Source organism: Ranitomeya variabilis, chromosome 2, assembly GCF_051348905.1.
Source record: "Ranitomeya variabilis isolate aRanVar5 chromosome 2, aRanVar5.hap1, whole genome shotgun sequence".
Taxonomy (NCBI): domain Eukaryota; kingdom Metazoa; phylum Chordata; class Amphibia; order Anura; family Dendrobatidae; genus Ranitomeya; species Ranitomeya variabilis.
In genome coordinates, this window is record NC_135233.1 from 689,274,857 (window position 1) to 689,294,094 (window position 19,238).

Sequence of the window (19,238 nt, forward strand, 5' to 3'; positions counted from 1 at the left end):
CTGACAGTCATAGTGCCACGTATTTCAGTGCCACGTATTTCAGTGCCACGTATTTCAGTGCCACGTGTTTCAGTGCCACGTATTTCAGTGCCACGTGTTTCAGTGCCACGTATTTCAGTGCCACGTATCACGTATTTCAGTGCCACGTATCACGTATTTCAGTGCCATGTATCACGTATTTCAGTGCCACATATCACGTATTTCAGTGCCACATATTTTAGTACCACGTATTTCAGTTGCACGTATTTCAGTGCCACGTATTTCAGTGCCACGTATTTCAGTGCCACGTATTTCAGTGCCACGTGTTTCAGTGCCATGTATTTAAGTGCCACGTATCACATATTTCAGTGCCACGTATTTCAGTGCCACGTATTTCAGTGCCACGTATTTCAGTGCCACGTATTTAAGTGCCACGAATCACATATTTCAGTGCCACGTATTTCAGTGCCACGTATTTCAGTGCCACGTATTTCAGTGCCACGTATTTCAGTGCCACGTATCACATATTTCAGTGCCACGTATTTAAGTGCCACGTATTTCAGTGCCACGTATTTCAGTGCCACGTATTTCAGTGCCACGTATTTCAGTGCCACGTATCACGTATTTCAGTGCCACGTGTTTCAGTGCCACGTATTTAAGTGCCACGTATCACGTATTTCAGTGCCACGTATTTCAGTGCCACGTATTTCAGTGCCACGTATTTCAGTGCCACGTATTTCAGTGCCACGTATTTCAGTTACGTTTAGGGTTAGGGGTAGGGTTAGGGTTAGGGTTAGGGTTAGGGTTGGGGCTAAAGTTAGGGTTGGGGCTAAAGTTAGGGTTAGGGTTTGGATTACATTTACGTTTGGATTAGGGTTGGGATTAGAATTATGGGTGTGTCAGGGCTAGGGGTGTGGTTAGGGTTACCGTTGGGATTAGGGTTAGGGGTGTGTTTGGGTTAGGGTTTCAGGTAGAATTGGGGAGTTTCCACTGTCCAGGCACATCAGGGGCTCTCCAAGCGCGACATGGCGTCCAATCTCAATTCCAGCCAATTCTGCGTTGAAAAAGTAAAACAGTGCTCCTTCCCTTCCGAGCTCTCCCGTGCGCCCAAAAAGGGGTTTACTCCAACATATGTGTTATCAGCGTACTCGGGACAAATTGAACAACAACTTCTGGGGTCCAAGTTCTCTTGTTATCCTTAGGAAAATAAAAATTTGGGGGGCTAAAAATCATTTTTGTGGGAAAAAAAAGATGTTTTATTTTCACGGCTCTGCGTTATAAACTGTAGTGAAACACTTGGGGGTTCAAAGTTCTCACAACACATCTAGATAAGTTCCTTGGGAGGTGTAGTTTCCAATATGGGGTCACTTGTGGGGGGTTTGTACTGTTTGGGTACATCAGGGGCTCTGCAAATGCAACGTGACGCCTGCAGACCAATCCATTTAAGGCTGCATTCCAAATGGCGCTCCTTCCCTTCCGAGCTCTGTCATGCACCCAAACAGTGGTTCCCCCCCACATATGGGGTATCAGCGTACTCAGGACAAATTGGACAACAACTTTTGGGGTCTAATTTATCCTGTTACCCTTGTGAAAATACAAAACTGGGGGCTAAAAAATCATTTTTGTGAAAAAAAAAAGGAATTTTTATTTTCACGGCTTTGCGCTATAAACTTTAGTGAAACACTTGGGGGTTCAAAGTTCTCAAAACACATCTAGATAAGTTCCTTGGGAGGTCTAGTTTCCAATATGGGGTCACTTGTGGGGGGTTTGTACTGTTTGGGTACATCAGGGGCTCTGCAAATGCAACGTGACGCTGCTGACCAATCCATTTAAGTCTGCATTCCAAATGGCGCTCCTTCCCTTCCGAGCTCTGTCATGCGCCCAAACAGTGGTTCCCCCCCACATATGGGGTATCAGCGTACTCAGGACAAATTGGAAAACAAATTTTGGGGTCCAATTTATTCTGTTACCCTTGTAAAAATACAAACCTGGGTGCTAAAAAATCATTTTTGAGAAAAAAAATAAAAATTATTTTCACGGCTCTGCGTTATAATCTGTAGTGAAACACTTGGGGGTTCAAAGCTCTCAAAACACATCTAGATAAGTTCCTTAGGGGGTCTACTTTCCAAAATGGTGTCACTTGTAGGGAGTTTCAATGTTTAGGCACATCAGGGGCTCTCCAAACGCAACATGGCGTCCCATCTCAATTCCAGTCAATTTTGCATTGAAAAGTCAAATGGCGCTCCTTCCCTTCCAAGCTCTGCCATGCGCCCAAACAATGGTTTACACCCACATATGGGGTATCAGCGTACTCAGGACAAATTGCACAACATTTTTTGGGGTCCAATTTCTTCTCTTACCCTTGGGAAAATAAAAAATTGGGGGCAAAAAGATAATTTTTGTGAAAAAATATGATTTTTTATTTTTACGGCTCTGCATTATAAACTTCTGTGAAGCACTTGGTGGGTCAAAGTGCTCACCACACATCTAGATAAGTTCCTTAGGGGGTCTACTTTCCAAAATGGTGTCACTTGTAGGGAGTTTCAATGTTTAGGCACATCAGGGGCTCTCCAAATGCAACATGGCGTCCCATCTCAATTCCAGTCAATTTTGCATTGAAAAGTCAAATGGCGCTCCTTCCCTTCCAAGCTCTGCCATGCGCCCAAACAATGGTTTACACCCACATATGGGGTATCATCGTACTCAGGACAAATTGCACAACATTTTTTGGGGTCCAATTTCTTCTCTTACCCTTGGGAAAATAAAAAATTGGGGGCAAAAAGATCATTTTTGTGAAAAAATATGATTTTTTATTTTTACGGCTCTGCATTATAAACTTCTGTGAAGCACTTGGTGGGTCAAAGTGCTCACCACACATCTAGATAAGTTCCTTAGGGGGTCTACTTTCCAAAATGGTGTCACTTGTAGGGAGTTTCAATGTTTAGGCACATCAGGGGCTCTCCAAACGCAACATGGCGTCCCATCTCAATTCCAGTCAATTTTGCATTGAAAAGTCAAATGGCGCTCCTTCCCTTCCAAGCTCTGCCATGCGCCCAAACAATGGTTTACACCCACATATGGGGTATCAGCGTACTCAGGACAAATTGCACAACATTTTTTGGGGTCCAATTTCTTCTCTTACCATTGGGAAAATAAAAAATTGGGGGCGAAAAGATCATTTTTGTGAAAAAATATGATTTTTTATTTTTACGGCTCTGCATTATAAACTTCTGTGAAGCACTTGGTGGGTCAAAGTGCTCACCACACATCAAGATAAGTTCCTTAGGGGGTCTACTTTCCAAAATGGTGTCACTTGTAGGGGGTTTCAGTGTTTAGGCACATCAGGGGCTCTCCAAACGCAACATGGCGTCCCATCTCAATTCCAGTCAATTTTGCATTGAAAAGTCAAATGGCGCTCCTTTCCTTCCGAGCTCTGCCATACGCCCAAACAGTAGTTTACCCTCACATATGGGGTATCAGCGTACTCAGAACAAATTGTACAACAACTTTGGGGGTCCATTTTCTCCTGTTACCCTTGGTAAAATAAAACAAATTGGAGCTGAAATAAATTGTGTGTGAAAAAAAGTTAAATGTTCATTTTTATTTAAACATTCCAAAAATTCCTGTGAAACACCTGAAGGGTTAATAAACGTCTTGAATGTGGTTTTGAGCACCTTGAGGGGTGCAGTTTTTAGAATGGTGTCACACTTGAGTATTTTCTATCATATAGACCCCTCAAAATGACTTCAAATGAGATGTGGTCCCTAAAAAAAAATGGTGTTGTAAAAATGAGAAATTGCTGGTCAACTTTTAACCCTTATAACTCCGTCACAAAAAAAAATTTTGGTTCCAAAATTGTACTGATGTAAAGTAGACATGTGGGAAATGTTACTTATTAAGTATTTTGCGTGACATATGTCTGTGATTTAAGGGCATAAAAATTCAAAGTTGGAAAATTGCAAAATTTTCAAAATTTTCGCCAAATTTCCATTTTTTTCACAAATAAACGCAAAGTATATCGAATAAATTTTACCACTAACATGAAGTACAATATGTCACGAGAAAACAATGTCAGAATCGCCAAGATCCGTCAAAGCGTTCCAGAGTTATAGCCTCATAAAGGGACAGTGGTCAGAATTGTAAAAATTGGCCCGGTCATTAACGTGCAAACCACCCTTGGGGGTGAAGGGGTTAAAGTAAGTAATGATGGCCACTTGTTTTTCTTTACTTAGTTGCTCTTTTCTTTCCATAATACAAATTCTAACAGTCTATTCAGTAGGACTATCAGCTGTATATCCACCAGACTTCTGCACAACACAACTGATGGTTCCAACCCCATTTATAAGGCAAGAAATCCTACATATTCAACCTGACAGGGCACACCTGTGAAGTGAAAACCATTCCCGGTGACTACCTCTTGAAGCTCATCAAGAGAATGCCAAGAGTGTGCAAAGCAGTCATCAAAGCAAAAGGTGGCTACTTTGAAGAACCTAGAATATAAGACATATTTTCAGTTGTTTCACACTTTTTTGTTAAGTATATATTTCCACATGTGTTAAGTCATAGTTTTGATGCCTTCAGGGTGAATGTACAATTTTCGTAGTCATGAAAATGAAGAAAAATCTTTAAATGAGAAGGTGTGTCCAAACTTTTGGTCTGTACTGTATATGGGGAGAACTGGGGCCATCATACTATATGTATTGGCAACTGGTGCCATCGTACTATATTTATGGTGGGAACTGGGGCCATCTCACTATATTTACTATATATGTGGGGCTGTGGGAACCATCATACTATATATGTAGGGCAGTGGGATACCTTCATACTATATATAATATATATACTGTATAAATAAAAGAAACTTTGGGGACAATCATATGGGGGCTGTGGGGCAACCATATTCTATATAGGGGGCTATAGGGACATGATACTATATATAGAGGGGATACGGCATCATCATACTGTACATAGGAAGCTGTGAGGTATATAATATCGCAATTCGAGAGCTGTAGGGGACCATCATACTATATATAGGGGGTTTTGGAGACATACTATTTGTTGGGGAGCTATAGTATACAGGATATAGAAAACTGCAAAACCTCATACTATATGTAGGAGGCAGTGGGGAAATTGCCTTGTGATTGCCCCCCAGGCTGAAAAGTGCCAGCCAACCACTGATTGTACTGTGCTATCAGGGCAGGAAGAGGAGTATGATGATTCTCATTGCAAGATATGGATGAACAGACAGGAAGATGATTAGATTGGAGAACCCACATGGGGTGAAACCAGAGGCATGCAGCTGAATAGCTCATCAGAGGAGGTAGAGGAGGAGGAAGTCAAGTAGGTTACATTGCGTGTTCTCACACAGGCAATGAGTGATGCAACCACGACAAGCACTGCATCCTCAGTCACAACTCTGGCTGTGGAAAGCAGCTGTCTCGGGTCTGAAGTTCACATGGGCGGCAAGGATTTGATAGCCTGGCCCTTTTTGGAGACCACAAAGGATGACTCAGCTCACATTATCTGACAACTTTGTAAAAAAAACTACTTAGTAGCGGCTAAAAATTCAATAATTTGCCTATTAAATGCATGAACTAGAACATGTGCCATCAACATGCATCAGTCTTGGAATCTCACAGCCCTAAAATATGGACTAGCAGGCCTCGCCAACTGCCGGCCGGACTATTAACCACATGAGTTCTCACACAGTTCTCCATCCGCAGAACCTCCACTTTTTTGCCAGCTACAGTTGTGGTGAGTGAGAACATGTCAACTGTTACGGAAGTGGGCATGCCTGCTGTTTTTGACCTATCTCACACACCAAGAACATCACATCTTTCTCTATCTACCATAACATTCGCGCCTGCTCCTCACTCATAGTCCAGCAGTTTATCGTGTTCACCCTACTCTAACTTCTGTCAGCACAGCAGTCAGCTCTCATTTGTGCAGTTGTGGTCATGTAAAAGATTGTTTCCTCCTACACGTGGCAAAGCTAAGAGCATGAACTTCCTCATCTTCAATCTATTAATAATAATAACCTTTATTTATATAGCACAAACATATTCTGCAGAACTTTACAAGTCAGCAGTTTGCATAAAACATAAGTCATAAGTTACAAAGTTAACGATAATCGAACAATTAAAGCAAAAATAATGATGACCCTGCTCTTCAGAGCTTACAATTTGCAATAAGGTGCTTATTTACAATGATGGTCCCGCCATCTCGAGGTAATGGGGGGGGTGGATCTGCGATACAAGAGTATATTTGGCCATTTGCTTAACTCTCTCGAAAAGGACACGCACATGCTGGAGAATCGAAACATGCTTGTTGACAATCTTAAGAGTGGTTTTCCCCAAGACAGCAGTTAGGCACACTGTGTGCATCGCAATTATATGCTTCCAACAATGGTAACATTGAGTCATCAATGCAAAAACATCAGCAGCAGCAGCGTAAGTGCAGGAGGCAGCACAGTGGCTTAGTGGTTAGCACTGCAGCCTTGCAGCACTGGGATCCTGAGTTAAAACCCCACTATGGACAACATCAGCAAGAAATGTAGCCTGCTTTCTGTAGCATTAGTCAAAACAATTTAGATTAAGAAATGTGGACTCCTGGCTAGAGAACAACTAGTAGCACTAAATATTTATATACTTAAATGTGGCCCTGTTTCAGGAACATGCTATTAGCACTAACAATTTTTATTTTGAAATGTGGACTCATGCATGGCAAAAAATATTACCAGAATAAAATATTTTTTCTGGAGAAATGTGGCCTTACATCCGGACGACAGTATTACCACAAAGAATTTATATTTTGTAATGTGGACTCCTGAGTAGGCCAAAATATTAACATCACAACATATTATTCTGCCAAAATGTGTCATTGTTTCTAGACAACAGTATTAGCACAAGAAATTTATATTTTAATATGTGGCATTCAGATTTGCCACTGATACACAGTTTTAGCACAATTTGGAGTAGGTAATTAGGCCTCGTGGCTCCACCACTGTAATAGGCCTAACAATTTTTAAGTGGAAATCTGGGATTATGATTTGCCACTGAAACACATTTTTAGCACAAACAATTTGGAGTAGTTAATGGGGCTTCCAGAGACTGCCACACCGTTTTTGCACAATCTACTTCTATACTGTAAAATTGATTTCTCCCCAGACAAGTTCACATTCAGCAGCACCAGCACTAGCACAGAAGAGACCTCTCCGCACTGTGACAACTGAGCAAATGGTGGCAGCAAAACAAGATGTCCGCTTTTTAAATGACTAGAGACATGTGACATCGGCAACCAACCTTGAGTCATGATTGTTGTGGATGGTTTCTGTGCCCTGATTGGTTGCCGGAATAAACACACAAAGTTAACTGAAAAAAAAAACTTGCGCCGCTCCTGTAATCCCTTCAGATGCTCCTTTAATTTCTCCACACTCCCTCCCCACTGCTCATCATACAGCACCCCTATCCTAGCCAAAGTCATGCAAAAGCATTAGTGGAAACGTGATGATTTACCGAACTGTGACCGTCTTTTGCCGACTTGGAGCAAAAATGTGCGTGAAAGCGAACACGAATCCGAATTTAAGATTGACGAACGTTTTCCGATCAAGTTCGCTCATCTTTATTTAGTAGTTGAATGGTAATATGATTCAATTACTATGTAGTAGCAATGATAGAGTTCACGGTGCTATGGTATTATTTGGGCATTGTACAGTGTTATAATTGGTCACATTTGTTTTTTGTCTAGTGCACTTTGGATAATAACAGTATGGAAGTAATAATTAACCATTGTAGGGTAGTTATATTTGGTCCTAGTATACAGTAGTTGTGTTATTTAATAACTATGTATGTATATCTTTTTTTTGTGTGTATGTGTGTTGGGAGGGATATGCTTTGGGACTTATGCCCCTCAGTCTTTTACAAGCCTGTAATATCAATTCAATATAATGTTCGTTCTTAAATCCAGTCTTTTTAAAATGTAATCATTTTCAAGAAACAATCGATTTGAAACTATAATATAAATTGAAATGTACTTAAATCTGTATATTCCTATAAATTTATTATATTTTTCTCTTCTGATTTACAGATTGGATAGTTTTGATGAGCTTGGACCTTTTGATTTTAACACATCTCCTTCCTGGGCAAATAAAAAGTACTTGGGTAGTATTTTTTATTATTTTGTATATTTATAGTTTTAATCATATCTGCAAAGATATGCATTCAGAGTAGTATAAATGTGTAAAGCTTAAAGTCTATATGTTTCCTGTCATAGCAGGGCAACCAAGTTAGCCATTCTAATCTGTATGATATTAATCCCTTTAATGACTGGAGTGTTTGGGTTTCAAGTATTTTTTTCTTGATTTTCTAGTTTTAATTTTATTTTTCCACCAATTCAGCCATTATATTCACTCTTTTTGCATTTTGCAGAACACACTGTACAACAAAAGCATCCTGTGAGTCAGTATTACTTAGACAATACCATATTTCTGTAATTTTTTTTACAATTTACTATTTTTTCATAATAAGTAAACATTAAAAAAATTAGGCTTTCTCTCCATTCCATGGGCACCCCCTCGAAGAGCTGCCAATAGTTGTCATATCAACCCAAAGTCAAATGATGACCTGCCAGGAGCATGGTCTAAAAGGTGTTCGGTCAGTGTAACACTAACTGGCATAAAACATTTGCAATGTATAATACTATTAATCATTGTCATAAAAGATAAAGTCCCATAGAAGGATTAAGTAAAGAAGTAAAGAAAAAAGTTGAAAAAAAAACTTGTAAAAATATGCATTTAAAAATCACCAAATAAAAAGCAAAAAAAAAGAAAAAAAATTGTATACCAATTAATACATATATATATATATATATTTTTTTTTTAAAGTATACATATTTGGTATTGCCACGTCTGGAACGACCTGACCTATAAAACTGTGACACTACTTAATCCATTCAGTAAACAACGCAAAAAAATTTAAAATCTTGAAAAAAAAACAATGCTTTTTTATCATACCTACCACAAAATGTGGAATCTCTTGCCCCTCTCACACATACCATAGCTCACAAAATCAAAAGACAGCCCTGGCACACCAGCCTGACCAAAGAACTGAGGCGAGCTCCCAGGGCTGCAGAGCGGAGATGGAAAAGATTCCACTCCAACGAGCACTTTATCGCATTCAAACAGTCCCTCACTACTTTCAAGACCACACTCGCCACAGCTAAACAAACCTACTTCTCATCTCTCATATGCTCCCTGTCTCACAACCCTAAACAGTTATTCAACACCTTCAGCTCTCTCCTCCATCCCCCAGCACCTTCTCCCTCCCCATTCATCTCAGCTGAAGACTTTGCCTTATTTTTCAAGAAGAAGATTGAGAACATCAGAGACAGTTTTAGTCCACAACCCCCAGAGCCCTTCCTCCCAACTACCGAACAACTGGTGTTTTCCCCTTAAACATGCCTCAATCACACCTATCCTCAAAAAGCCCTCTCTTGACCCATCCTCTGTATCTAGCTATCGCCCTATATCACTTCTCCCCTATGCCTCAAAACTACTGGAACAACACGTCCATCTTGAACTGTCCTCCCATCTTTCTTCCTGCTCCTTTTTCGACTGCTTACAATCAGGCTTCTGGTCACACCACTCCACTGAAACTGCCCTAACTAAGGTCACCAATGACCTATTAACCGCCAAGAGCAAACGACACTACTCTATCCTCCTCCTCCTGGACCTGTCCTCCGCCTTTGACACAGTGGACCATTCCCTATTACTTCAGACCCTCTCATCCCTTGGCATCACAGACTTGATCCTATCCTGGATCTCGTCATACCTAACTGACCGAACATTCAGCGTCTCCCATTCACATACCACCTCCTCACCTCGCCCCCTATCTGTCGGAGTCCCGCAATGTTCAGTTCTAGGGCCCCTGCTCTTCTCCATTTACACTTTTGGCCTGGGACAGCTCATAGAATCTCACGGTTTTCAGTATCATCTCTATGCTGATGACACACAGATCTAGATCTCTGGACCAGATATCACCACCCTACTAACCAGAATCCCTCAATGTCTATCTGCTATTTCATCCTTCTTATCTGCTAGATTTCTAAAACTTAACATGGACAAAACAGAATTCATTGTCTTTCCCCCATCTCATGCGACCCCCCCTACGAACCTATCCATTACAGTAAATGGCTGGCCACTCTCCCCAGTCCCACAAGCTCACTGTCTCATGGTAATCCTTGACACTGATCTTTCCTTCAAACCTCATATCCAAGCCCTTTCCACTTCCTCCCGCCTTCAACTCAAAAATATTTCACGGATCTGTACATTCCTAAACCAAGAATCTGCAAAAACCCTAGCCCATGCCCTCATCATCTCCCGTCTTGACTACTGTAACCTCCTGCTCTGTGGCCTCCCCTCGAACACTCTTGCACCCCTCCAATCTATTCTAATCTCAGCTGCCTGACTAATCCACCTGTCCCCCCACTATTCCCCGGCCTCTCCCCTCTGTCAATCCCTTCACTGGCTCCCCATTACCATCCACAACCTGTCTCCTCCATACATCTGTGACCTCGTCTCCCGGTACTTTCCGGCACGCAACCTCCGATCCTCACAAGATCTCCTTCTCTACTCCCCTCTTATCTCCTCTTCCCACAATCGCATACAAGATTTCTCGCGCGCATCACCCCTACTCTGCAACTCTCTACCACAACATATCAGACTCTCACCTACCATCGAAACCTTCAAAAAGAACCTGAAGACCTACCTCTTCCGGCAAGCCTACAACCTGCAGTAATCACCGATCGACAAAACCACTGCACGACCAGCTCTATCCTTACCTACTGTATCCTCATCCATCCCTTGTAGATTGTGAGCCCTCGCGGGCAGGGTCCCCTCTCCTCCTGTACCAGTTGTGACTTGTATTGTTCAAGATTATTATACCTGTTTTTATTATGTATACCCCTCCTCACATGTAAAGTGCCATGGAATAAATGACGCTATAATAATAAATAATAATAATAATAATACACAACCAAAAAGATAAATTTTAATAAAAAAGATTTAGCTGAAAACGCTATCTTCTCTCATAAAAAGCAAGCTGCCATACAGCTCCATCAGTTAAAAAATGAAAGAATTATAGCTCTCAGAATATAACAATGCAAAACAGTTCTTTTTTCTAAAAAAATCATTTTTATTGTGTAAAAGCGGCAACACACAAAAAAATGATATAAATGTGGTATTGCTGTAATCCTACTGACCTGAAGAATAAAGCAGTCTGATTAATTTTTACTACATGGTGAATGGCAAAAAGAATCCCAAAAAACAAACCCCGAATTGTTGTTTTTATTGTTCATTCTGCCTCCCAAAAATCAGAATAGAATGCGATCAAAAAATGCTATGTGCCCAAAAATTGTACAAATAAAAATGTCAACTTGTCCCGTAAAAAACAAGCCCTCACATAACTCTGGAGGCAGAAGTATAGAAAAATTATAGCTCTAAAAAATATGACGATATGGCAAAAACTTTTCTTTGTGTTTTGTAGCGTGTGACAGCAGCCAAACAAGGAAAAAATTATATAACTCTGGTATCGCTGTAACCCCGAAGAATAAAGTTGTCTTATCACTTGTGCCACATGAAAAATGGTATAAAAAATAAACAGAACAAATTCTTGACCTGCCGTTGATTTGATAATTCTGCCTGCCAAAGATTGCAGTTTGTCTTGGCTCACATTTATCCTGCTCCATGAGCTGAGCGCTTACACTTAGGTTTCCATGTAAACCTCATGAATATGTTATTCAGACTGAACCCCCGATTCAATATTCCCTATGATGAGGCAGATGGAGACCCTGTGGATGCCAACTGTCCTATGTATAAAAAAGAAAAACAGCATCCAAATTTTATTCCTCCATGATGCGATGTTTCAACCAATTAAAGTCTTTATCATTGCTTGATAAAGACCTTAATTGGTCAAAACGTCGCATCATGGCGGAATAAAATTTGTTACATTTTTTTCATCACTTGGATTGGACGCTGTTCTTCTTTTTTATATGTTGGACTGTCTATTTCCAAATTGGATCCTTGGATTTGGAGTGAGCATTCCATTATTGATGTGCTGTCGGCTGTTTTCTGTATTTGGCCATCTGTCCCATGATCTGGTGGTGTCAGTCTTTTTAAGTGTGCATAAAAAAGCAGTCGACTACAGTCTTGTGCATCTCTGAAAAGAAGGACATCACTGATCAGAAACTCGGATGCCTCATTATAGTGAATGGATCCCTTGGGACCTTCATCTGAATCAAATCACTTGGAGATTTAAATGAATCCCTAATGTTGTGAAATTGGATTTTGGGCTCCCCCGGTGGCCACTGGTGGAATTGAACTGGTGTGCATCATCCTCTCTGTTCACCTGTTTCCATCAGGATGTGGGAGTCGCTATTTAGCCTTGCTCCTCTGTCACTTCCATGCCGGTCAACATTGTAATCAGAAGCCTTTCTGTGCATGTTCCTGCTGCTAGACAACTCCCAGCTAAGTTGGACTTAGTCCTTGTTTGTTTTTGCATTTTGTTCCAGTTCACAGCTGTAGTTTCGTTTCTGTGTCTGGAAAGCTCTTGTGATCTGAAATTGCCACTCTGATGTTATGAGTTAATACTAGAGTTTTAAAGTAATTTCAGGATGGTATTTTGATAGGGTTTTCAGCTGACCATGAAAGTGCCCTTTCTGTCTTCCTGCTATCTAGTAAGCGGACCTCAATTTTGCTAAACCTATTTTCATACTACGTTTGTCATTTCATCTAAAATCACCGCCAATATTTGTGGGGGCCTCTGTCTGCCTTTCGGGGAAATTTCTCTAGAGGTGAGCCAGGACTATATTTTCCTCTGCCAGGATTAGTTAGTCCTCCGGCCGGCGCTGGGCGTCTAGGGATAAAACGCAGGCTACGCTACCCGGCTACTGTTAGTTGTGCGGCAGGTTTAGTTCATGGTCAGTTTAGTTTCCATCCTTCCAAGAGCTAGTTCGTATGTTTGCTGGGCTATGTTCTCTTGCCATTGAGAACCATAACAGTTTGACCGGCCCTAAAAGGGTTAAATTAATTGACAGAGAAAGGAGAGAAAAGAGAAGTCTGCTGAAGATTTTTTTTTTTTTTTTCTCAGTTCTGAGTGTGCTTGTAATTTAATCTCTTGCAAGTCTGCCTATATTGCAGCCTTTCTCTCTCTCTCCTTCTAATCCTGGAATGGCTCTGTGTTCACCTGTTTAAAATGGATATTCAGAGTTTAGCTGCAGGTTTGAATAATCTCACCACGAAAGTTCAAAACTTACAAGATTTTGTTGTTCATGTTCCTATATCTGAACCTAGAATTCCTTTGCCTGAATTTTTCTCGGGGAATAGATCTTGCTTTCAAAATTTCAAAAATAATTGCAAGTTGTTTTTGTCCCTGAAATCTCGCTCTGCTGGAGATCCTGCTCAGCAGGTCAGGATTGTGATTTCTCTGCTCCGGGGCGACCCTCAGGATTGGGCTTTTGCATTGGCTCCAGGGGATCCTGCGTTGCTCAATGTGGATGCGTTTTTTCTGGCCTTGGGGTTGCTTTATGAGGAACCTCAGTTAGAACTTCAGGCGGAAAAGGCCTTGATGTCCCTATCTCAGGGGCAAGACGAAGCTGAAATATACTGCCAGAAATTCCGTAAATGGGCTGTGCTTACTCAGTGGAATGAGTGCGCCCTGGCGGCGAATTTCAGAGAGGGTCTCTCTGATGCCATTAAGGATGTTATGGTGGGGTTCCCTGTGCCTGCGGGTCTGAATGAGTCCATGACAATGGCTATCCAGATCGATAGGCGTCTGCGGGAGCGCAAACCTGTGCACCATTTGGCGGTGTCTACTGAGAAGACGCCAGAGAATATGCAATGTGATAGAATTCTGTCCAGAAGTGAACGGCAGAATTTTAGACGAAAAAATGGGTTGTGCTTCTATTGCGGTGATTCAACTCATGTTATATCAGCATGCTCTAAGCGTACTAAGAAGCTTGATAAGTCTGTTTCAATTGGCACTTTACAGTCTAAGTTTATTCTATCTGTGACCCTGATTTGTTCTTTATCATCTATTACCGCGGATGCCTATGTCGACTCTGGCGCCGCTTTGAGTCTTATGGATTGGTCCTTTGCCAAACGCTGTGGGTATGATTTGGAGCCTCTTGAAACTCCTATACCCCTGAAGGGGATTGACTCCACCCCATTGGCTAGCAATAAACCACAATACTGGACACAAGTAACTATGCGGATTAATCCGGATCACCAGGAGATTATTCGCTTTCTTGTGCTGTATAACCTACATGATGTGTTGGTGCTTGGATTGCCATGGCTGCAATCTCATAACCCAGTCCTTGACTGGAAAGCTATGTCTGTGTTAAGCTGGGGATGTAAGGGGACGCATGGGGACGTACCTGTGGTTTCCATTTCATCATCTATTCCCTCTGAGATTCCTGAATTCTTGACTGAATATCGTGACGTTTTTGAAGAACCTAAGCTTGGTTCATTACCTCCGCACCGGGAGTGCGATTGTGCCATAGATTTGATTCCGGGTAGTAAATACCCTAAGGGTCGTTTATTTAATCTGTCTGTGCCTGAACATGCTGCTATGCGAGAATATATAAAGGAGTCCTTGGAAAAGGGACATATTCGTCCTTCGTCATCTCCCTTAGGAGCCGGTTTTTTCTTTGTGGCTAAGAAAGATGGCTCTTTGAGGCCGTGCATTGATTATCGGCTTTTGAATAAAATCACGGTTAAATATCAATATCCGTTGCCACTGCTGACTGATTTGTTTGCTCGCATAAAGGGGGCCAAGTGGTTCTCTAAGATAGATCTTCGTGGGGCGTATAATTTGGTGCGAATTAAGCAGGGGGATGAGTGGAAAACCGCATTTAATACGCCCGAGGGCCACTTTGAGTATTTGGTGATGCCTTTTGGTCTTTCAAATGCCCCTTCAGTCTTTCAGTCCTTTATGCATGACATTTTCCGTGATTATTTGGATAAATTTATGATTGTGTATCTGGATGATATTTTGATTTTTTCGGATGACTGGGACTCTCATGTCCAGCAGGTCAGGAGGGTTTTTCAGGTTTTGCGGTCTAATTCCTTGTGTGTGAAGGGTTCTAAGTGCGTTTTTGGGGTTCAAAAGATTTCCTTTTTGGGATATATTTTTTCCCCCTCTTCCATCGAGATGGATCCTGTCAAGGTTCAGGCTATTTGTGATTGGACGCAACCCTCTTCTCTTAAGAGTCTTCAGAAGTTTTTGGGCTTTGCTAACTTTTATCGTCGATTTATTGCTGGTTTTTCTGATGTTGTTAAACCATTGACTGATTTGACTAAGAAGGGTGCTGATGTTGCTGATTGGTCCCCTGCTGCTGTGGAGGCCTTTCGGGAGCTTAAGCGCCGCTTTTCTTCCGCCCCTGTGTTGCGTCAGCCTGATGTTGCTCTTCCTTTTCAGGTTGAGGTCGACGCTTCTGAAATTGGAGCTGGGGCGGTTTTGTCGCAGAGAAGTTCCGATTGCTCCGTGATGAGACCTTGTGCTTTTTTCTCGCGTAAATTTTCGCCCGCCGAGCGGAATTATGATGTTGGGAATCGGGAGCTTTTGGCCATGAAGTGGGCTTTTGAGGAGTGGCGTCATTGGCTTGAGGGGGCTAGACATCAGGTGGTGGTATTGACTGACCACAAAAATCTAATTTATCTTGAGTCCGCCAGACGCCTGAATCCTAGACAGGCGCGCTGGTCGTTGTTTTTCTCTCGGTTTAATTTTGTGGTGTCCTACCTGCCGGGTTCTAAGAATGTTAAGGCGGATGCCCTTTCTAGGAGTTTTGAGCCTGACTCCCCTGGTAATTCTGAACCTACAGGTATCCTTAAGGATGGAGTGATATTGTCTGCCGTTTCTCCAGACCTGCGGCGGGCCTTGCAGGAGTTTCAGGCGGATAGACCTGATCGTTGCCCACCTGGTAGACTGTTTGTTCCTGATGATTGGACCAGTAAAGTCATTTCTGAGGTTCATTCTTCTGCGTTGGCAGGTCATCCTGGAATCTTTGGTACCAGGGATTTGGTGGCAAGGTCCTTCTGGTGGCCTTCCCTGTCTCGAGATGTGCGAGGCTTCGTGCAGTCTTGTGACGTTTGTGCTCGGGCCAAGCCTTGTTGTTCTCGGGCTAGTGGATTGTTGTTGCCCTTGCCTATCCCGAAGAGGCCCTGGACGCACATCTCGATGGATTTTATTTCGGATCTTCCTGTTTCTCAGAAGATGTCTGTCATCTGGGTGGTGTGTGATCATTTCTCTAAGATGGTCCATTTGGTTCCCCTGCCTAAGTTGCCTTCTTCTTCCGAGTTGGTTCCTCTGTTTTTTCAAAATGTGGTCCGTTTGCATGGTATTCCGGAGAATATCGTTTCTGACAGAGGTACCCAATTCGTGTCTAGATTTTGGCGAGCATTCTGTGCTAGGATGGGCATAGATTTGTCTTTCTCGTCTGCTTTCCATCCTCAGACTAATGGCCAGACCGAGCGGACGAATCAGACCTTGGAGACATATTTGAGGTGTTTTGTGTCTGCAGATCAGGATGATTGGGTTGCTTTTTTGCCTTTAGCGGAGTTTGCCCTCAATAATCGGGCCAGTTCTGCCACCTTGGTGTCTCCCTTTTTCTGTAATTCGGGGTTTCATCCTCGATTTTCTTCTGGTCAGGTGGAATCTTCGGATTGTCCTGGAGTGGATGCTGTGGTGGAGAGGTTGCATCAGATTTGGGGGCAGGTAGTGGACAATTTGAAGTTGTCCCAGGAGAAGACTCAGCTTTTTGCCAACCGCCGGCGTCGGGTTGGTCCTCGGCTTTGTGTTGGGGACTTGGTGTGGTTGTCTTCTCGTTTTGTCCCTATGAGGGTTTCTTCTCCCAAGTTTAAGCCTCGGTTCATCGGCCCGTACAAGATATTGGAGATTCTTAACCCTGTGTCCTTCCGTTTGGACCTCCCTGCATCTTTTTCTATTCATAATGTTTTTCATCGGTCATTATTGCGCAGGTATGAGGTACCGGTTGTGCCTTCCGTTGAGCCTCCTGCTCCGGTGTTGGTTGAGGGCGAGTTGGAGTACGTTGTGGAAAAAATCTTGGACTCCCGTGTTTCCAGACGGAAACTCCAGTATCTGGTCAAATGGAAGGGATACGGTCAGGAGGATAATTCTTGGGTGACTGCCTCTGATGTTCATGCCTCCGATTTGGTCCGTGCCTTTCATAGGGCTCATCCTGATCGCCCTGGTGGTTCTGGTGAGGGTTCGGTGCCCCCTCCTTGAGGGGGGGGTACTGTTGTGAAATTGGATTTTGGGCTCCCCCGGTGGCCACTGGTGGAATTGAACTGGTGTGCATCATCCTCTCTGTTCACCTGTTTCCATCAGGATGTGGGAGTCGCTATTTAGCCTTGCTCCTCTGTCACTTCCATGCCGGTCAACATTGTAATCAGAAGCCTTTCTGTGCATGTTCCTGCTGCTAGACAACTCCCAGCTAAGTTGGACTTAGTCCTTGTTTGTTTTTGCATTTTGTTCCAGTTCACAGCTGTAGTTTCGTGTCTGTGTCTGGAAAGCTCTTGTGATCTGAAATTGCCACTCTGATGTTATGAGTTAATACTAGAGTTTTAAAGTAATTTCAGGATGGTATTTTGATAGGGTTTTCAGCTGACCATGAAAGTGCCCTTTCTGTCTTCCTGCTATCTAGTAAGCGGACCTCAATTTTGCTAAACCTATTTTCATACTACGTTTGTCATTTCATCTAAAATCACCGCCAATATTTGTGGGGGCCTCTGTCTGCCTTTCGGGGAAATTTCTCTAGAGGTGAGCCAGGACTATATTTTCCTCTGCCAGGATTAGTTAGTCCTCCGGCCGGCGCTGGGCGTCTAGGGATAAAACGCAGGCTACGCTACCCGGCTACTGTTAGTTGTGCGGCAGGTTTAGTTCATGGTCAGTTTAGTTTCCATCCTTCCAAGAGCTAGTTCGTATGTTTGCTGGGCTATGTTCTCTTGCCATTGAGAACCATAACACCCTAATGTAAGTGCTGAACATGGAGTGAAGGATACATGTGATGCAAAATGTTATGCCAAATTTTGCCAATAAAAGCTTTAACAAAATCCACAAAAAAATCAAATTTTCACTCAGGTCCGTCATCTGTCAATTTAAGTATAGGTGGCTTCCACATTACTCGCAGCACAAAGGTTCTATAAATGCACTATGACTCCTCACCCCCAAAAAAGAAATCCAGCTAATTCTACATTCCAAAATCCAAATGCTCCCCTCCCTTCTGAGCCCCACGGTGTGCCTAAACCATTTTTAAAGGTTCACATATTTGGCATTTCTGTAGCTGGGAGAGCTCACTTACATGGGTGCCTGTCCCCAGAAGAGCAAGCTGGGCATAATGTACGGGCACTACAATGTCCTAAACACTACAATGTATTACTTGCAATTTTCACTCAGCAACATCCATTGATACTTTTTTCTGAAAAATACCCATGGAGTCAAAATTATCAATACACCTGAATTAGCTCCCCAGAAACTGTATGAGGCTACGTTCACATGTTCAGTATTTGGTCAGTATTTGACATCAGTATTTGTAAGCCAAAACCAGGAGTGGAACAATCAGAGGAAAAGTATAAAAGAAACACGTCACCACTTCTGTATTTATCACTCACTCTCGGCTTATAAATGCTGATGTAAAATACTGAACAAATACTGTACATGTGAATGTGGCCTACATTTCATTCTGGCAATAAAAAAGTGACAGTTTACTTTCATTTGCTAAGTGATAATATTTATTAATACATTGAAGATTCCTGGTTATTAATATTGGCAAATTGTTGTTGGGGACCATTTACCTAGATTTGCTGCTGTGATATAGTGATATTGTTTCAGTAAACTGTATTATTTATTTCAGGACATATATCTCAAAACTGTAATTGTATTTTTATATCTTTATGACTGTAGCAAATTTGATTTCCCTGGAAACCGCGTTTCTTGTTAGCAGCATCCTATTCGTTTTACTTGTGGAAGAATGGATTTGGGACTATGGTTGCACAGTAACTGTGATTCATGTCACAGTGACATCACTGGGTAAGTCATACCGGGATTTACTAAATAAGATCATAACTAAAGCAAAAAAATTAAAAATAATTTAGAATGATCAACAAACACACTCCAAAACATTGAAATTGAAACACCAAGAAGGAAAATGTGTGGAATTATGAAATTCACAGGGTTGATAGACATCTT

The 19,238-nt window shown here is 42.1% G+C and overlaps 1 protein-coding gene across 1 annotated transcript in view; it reads left to right on the plus strand.

Annotated features, from left to right (window-relative positions):
* TMEM244 (transmembrane protein 244) overlaps positions 1–19,238 on the plus strand; it is a 142,128-nt gene that overhangs the window by 100,929 nt on the left and 21,961 nt on the right. Inside the window, exons 3-4 of the mRNA XM_077292830.1 lie at positions 8,065–8,138; positions 18,954–19,079. Of these exons, the coding sequence (XP_077148945.1) occupies positions 8,065–8,138; positions 18,954–19,079 (200 nt within the window). The remainder of the gene's footprint in view (positions 1–8,064; positions 8,139–18,953; positions 19,080–19,238) is intronic.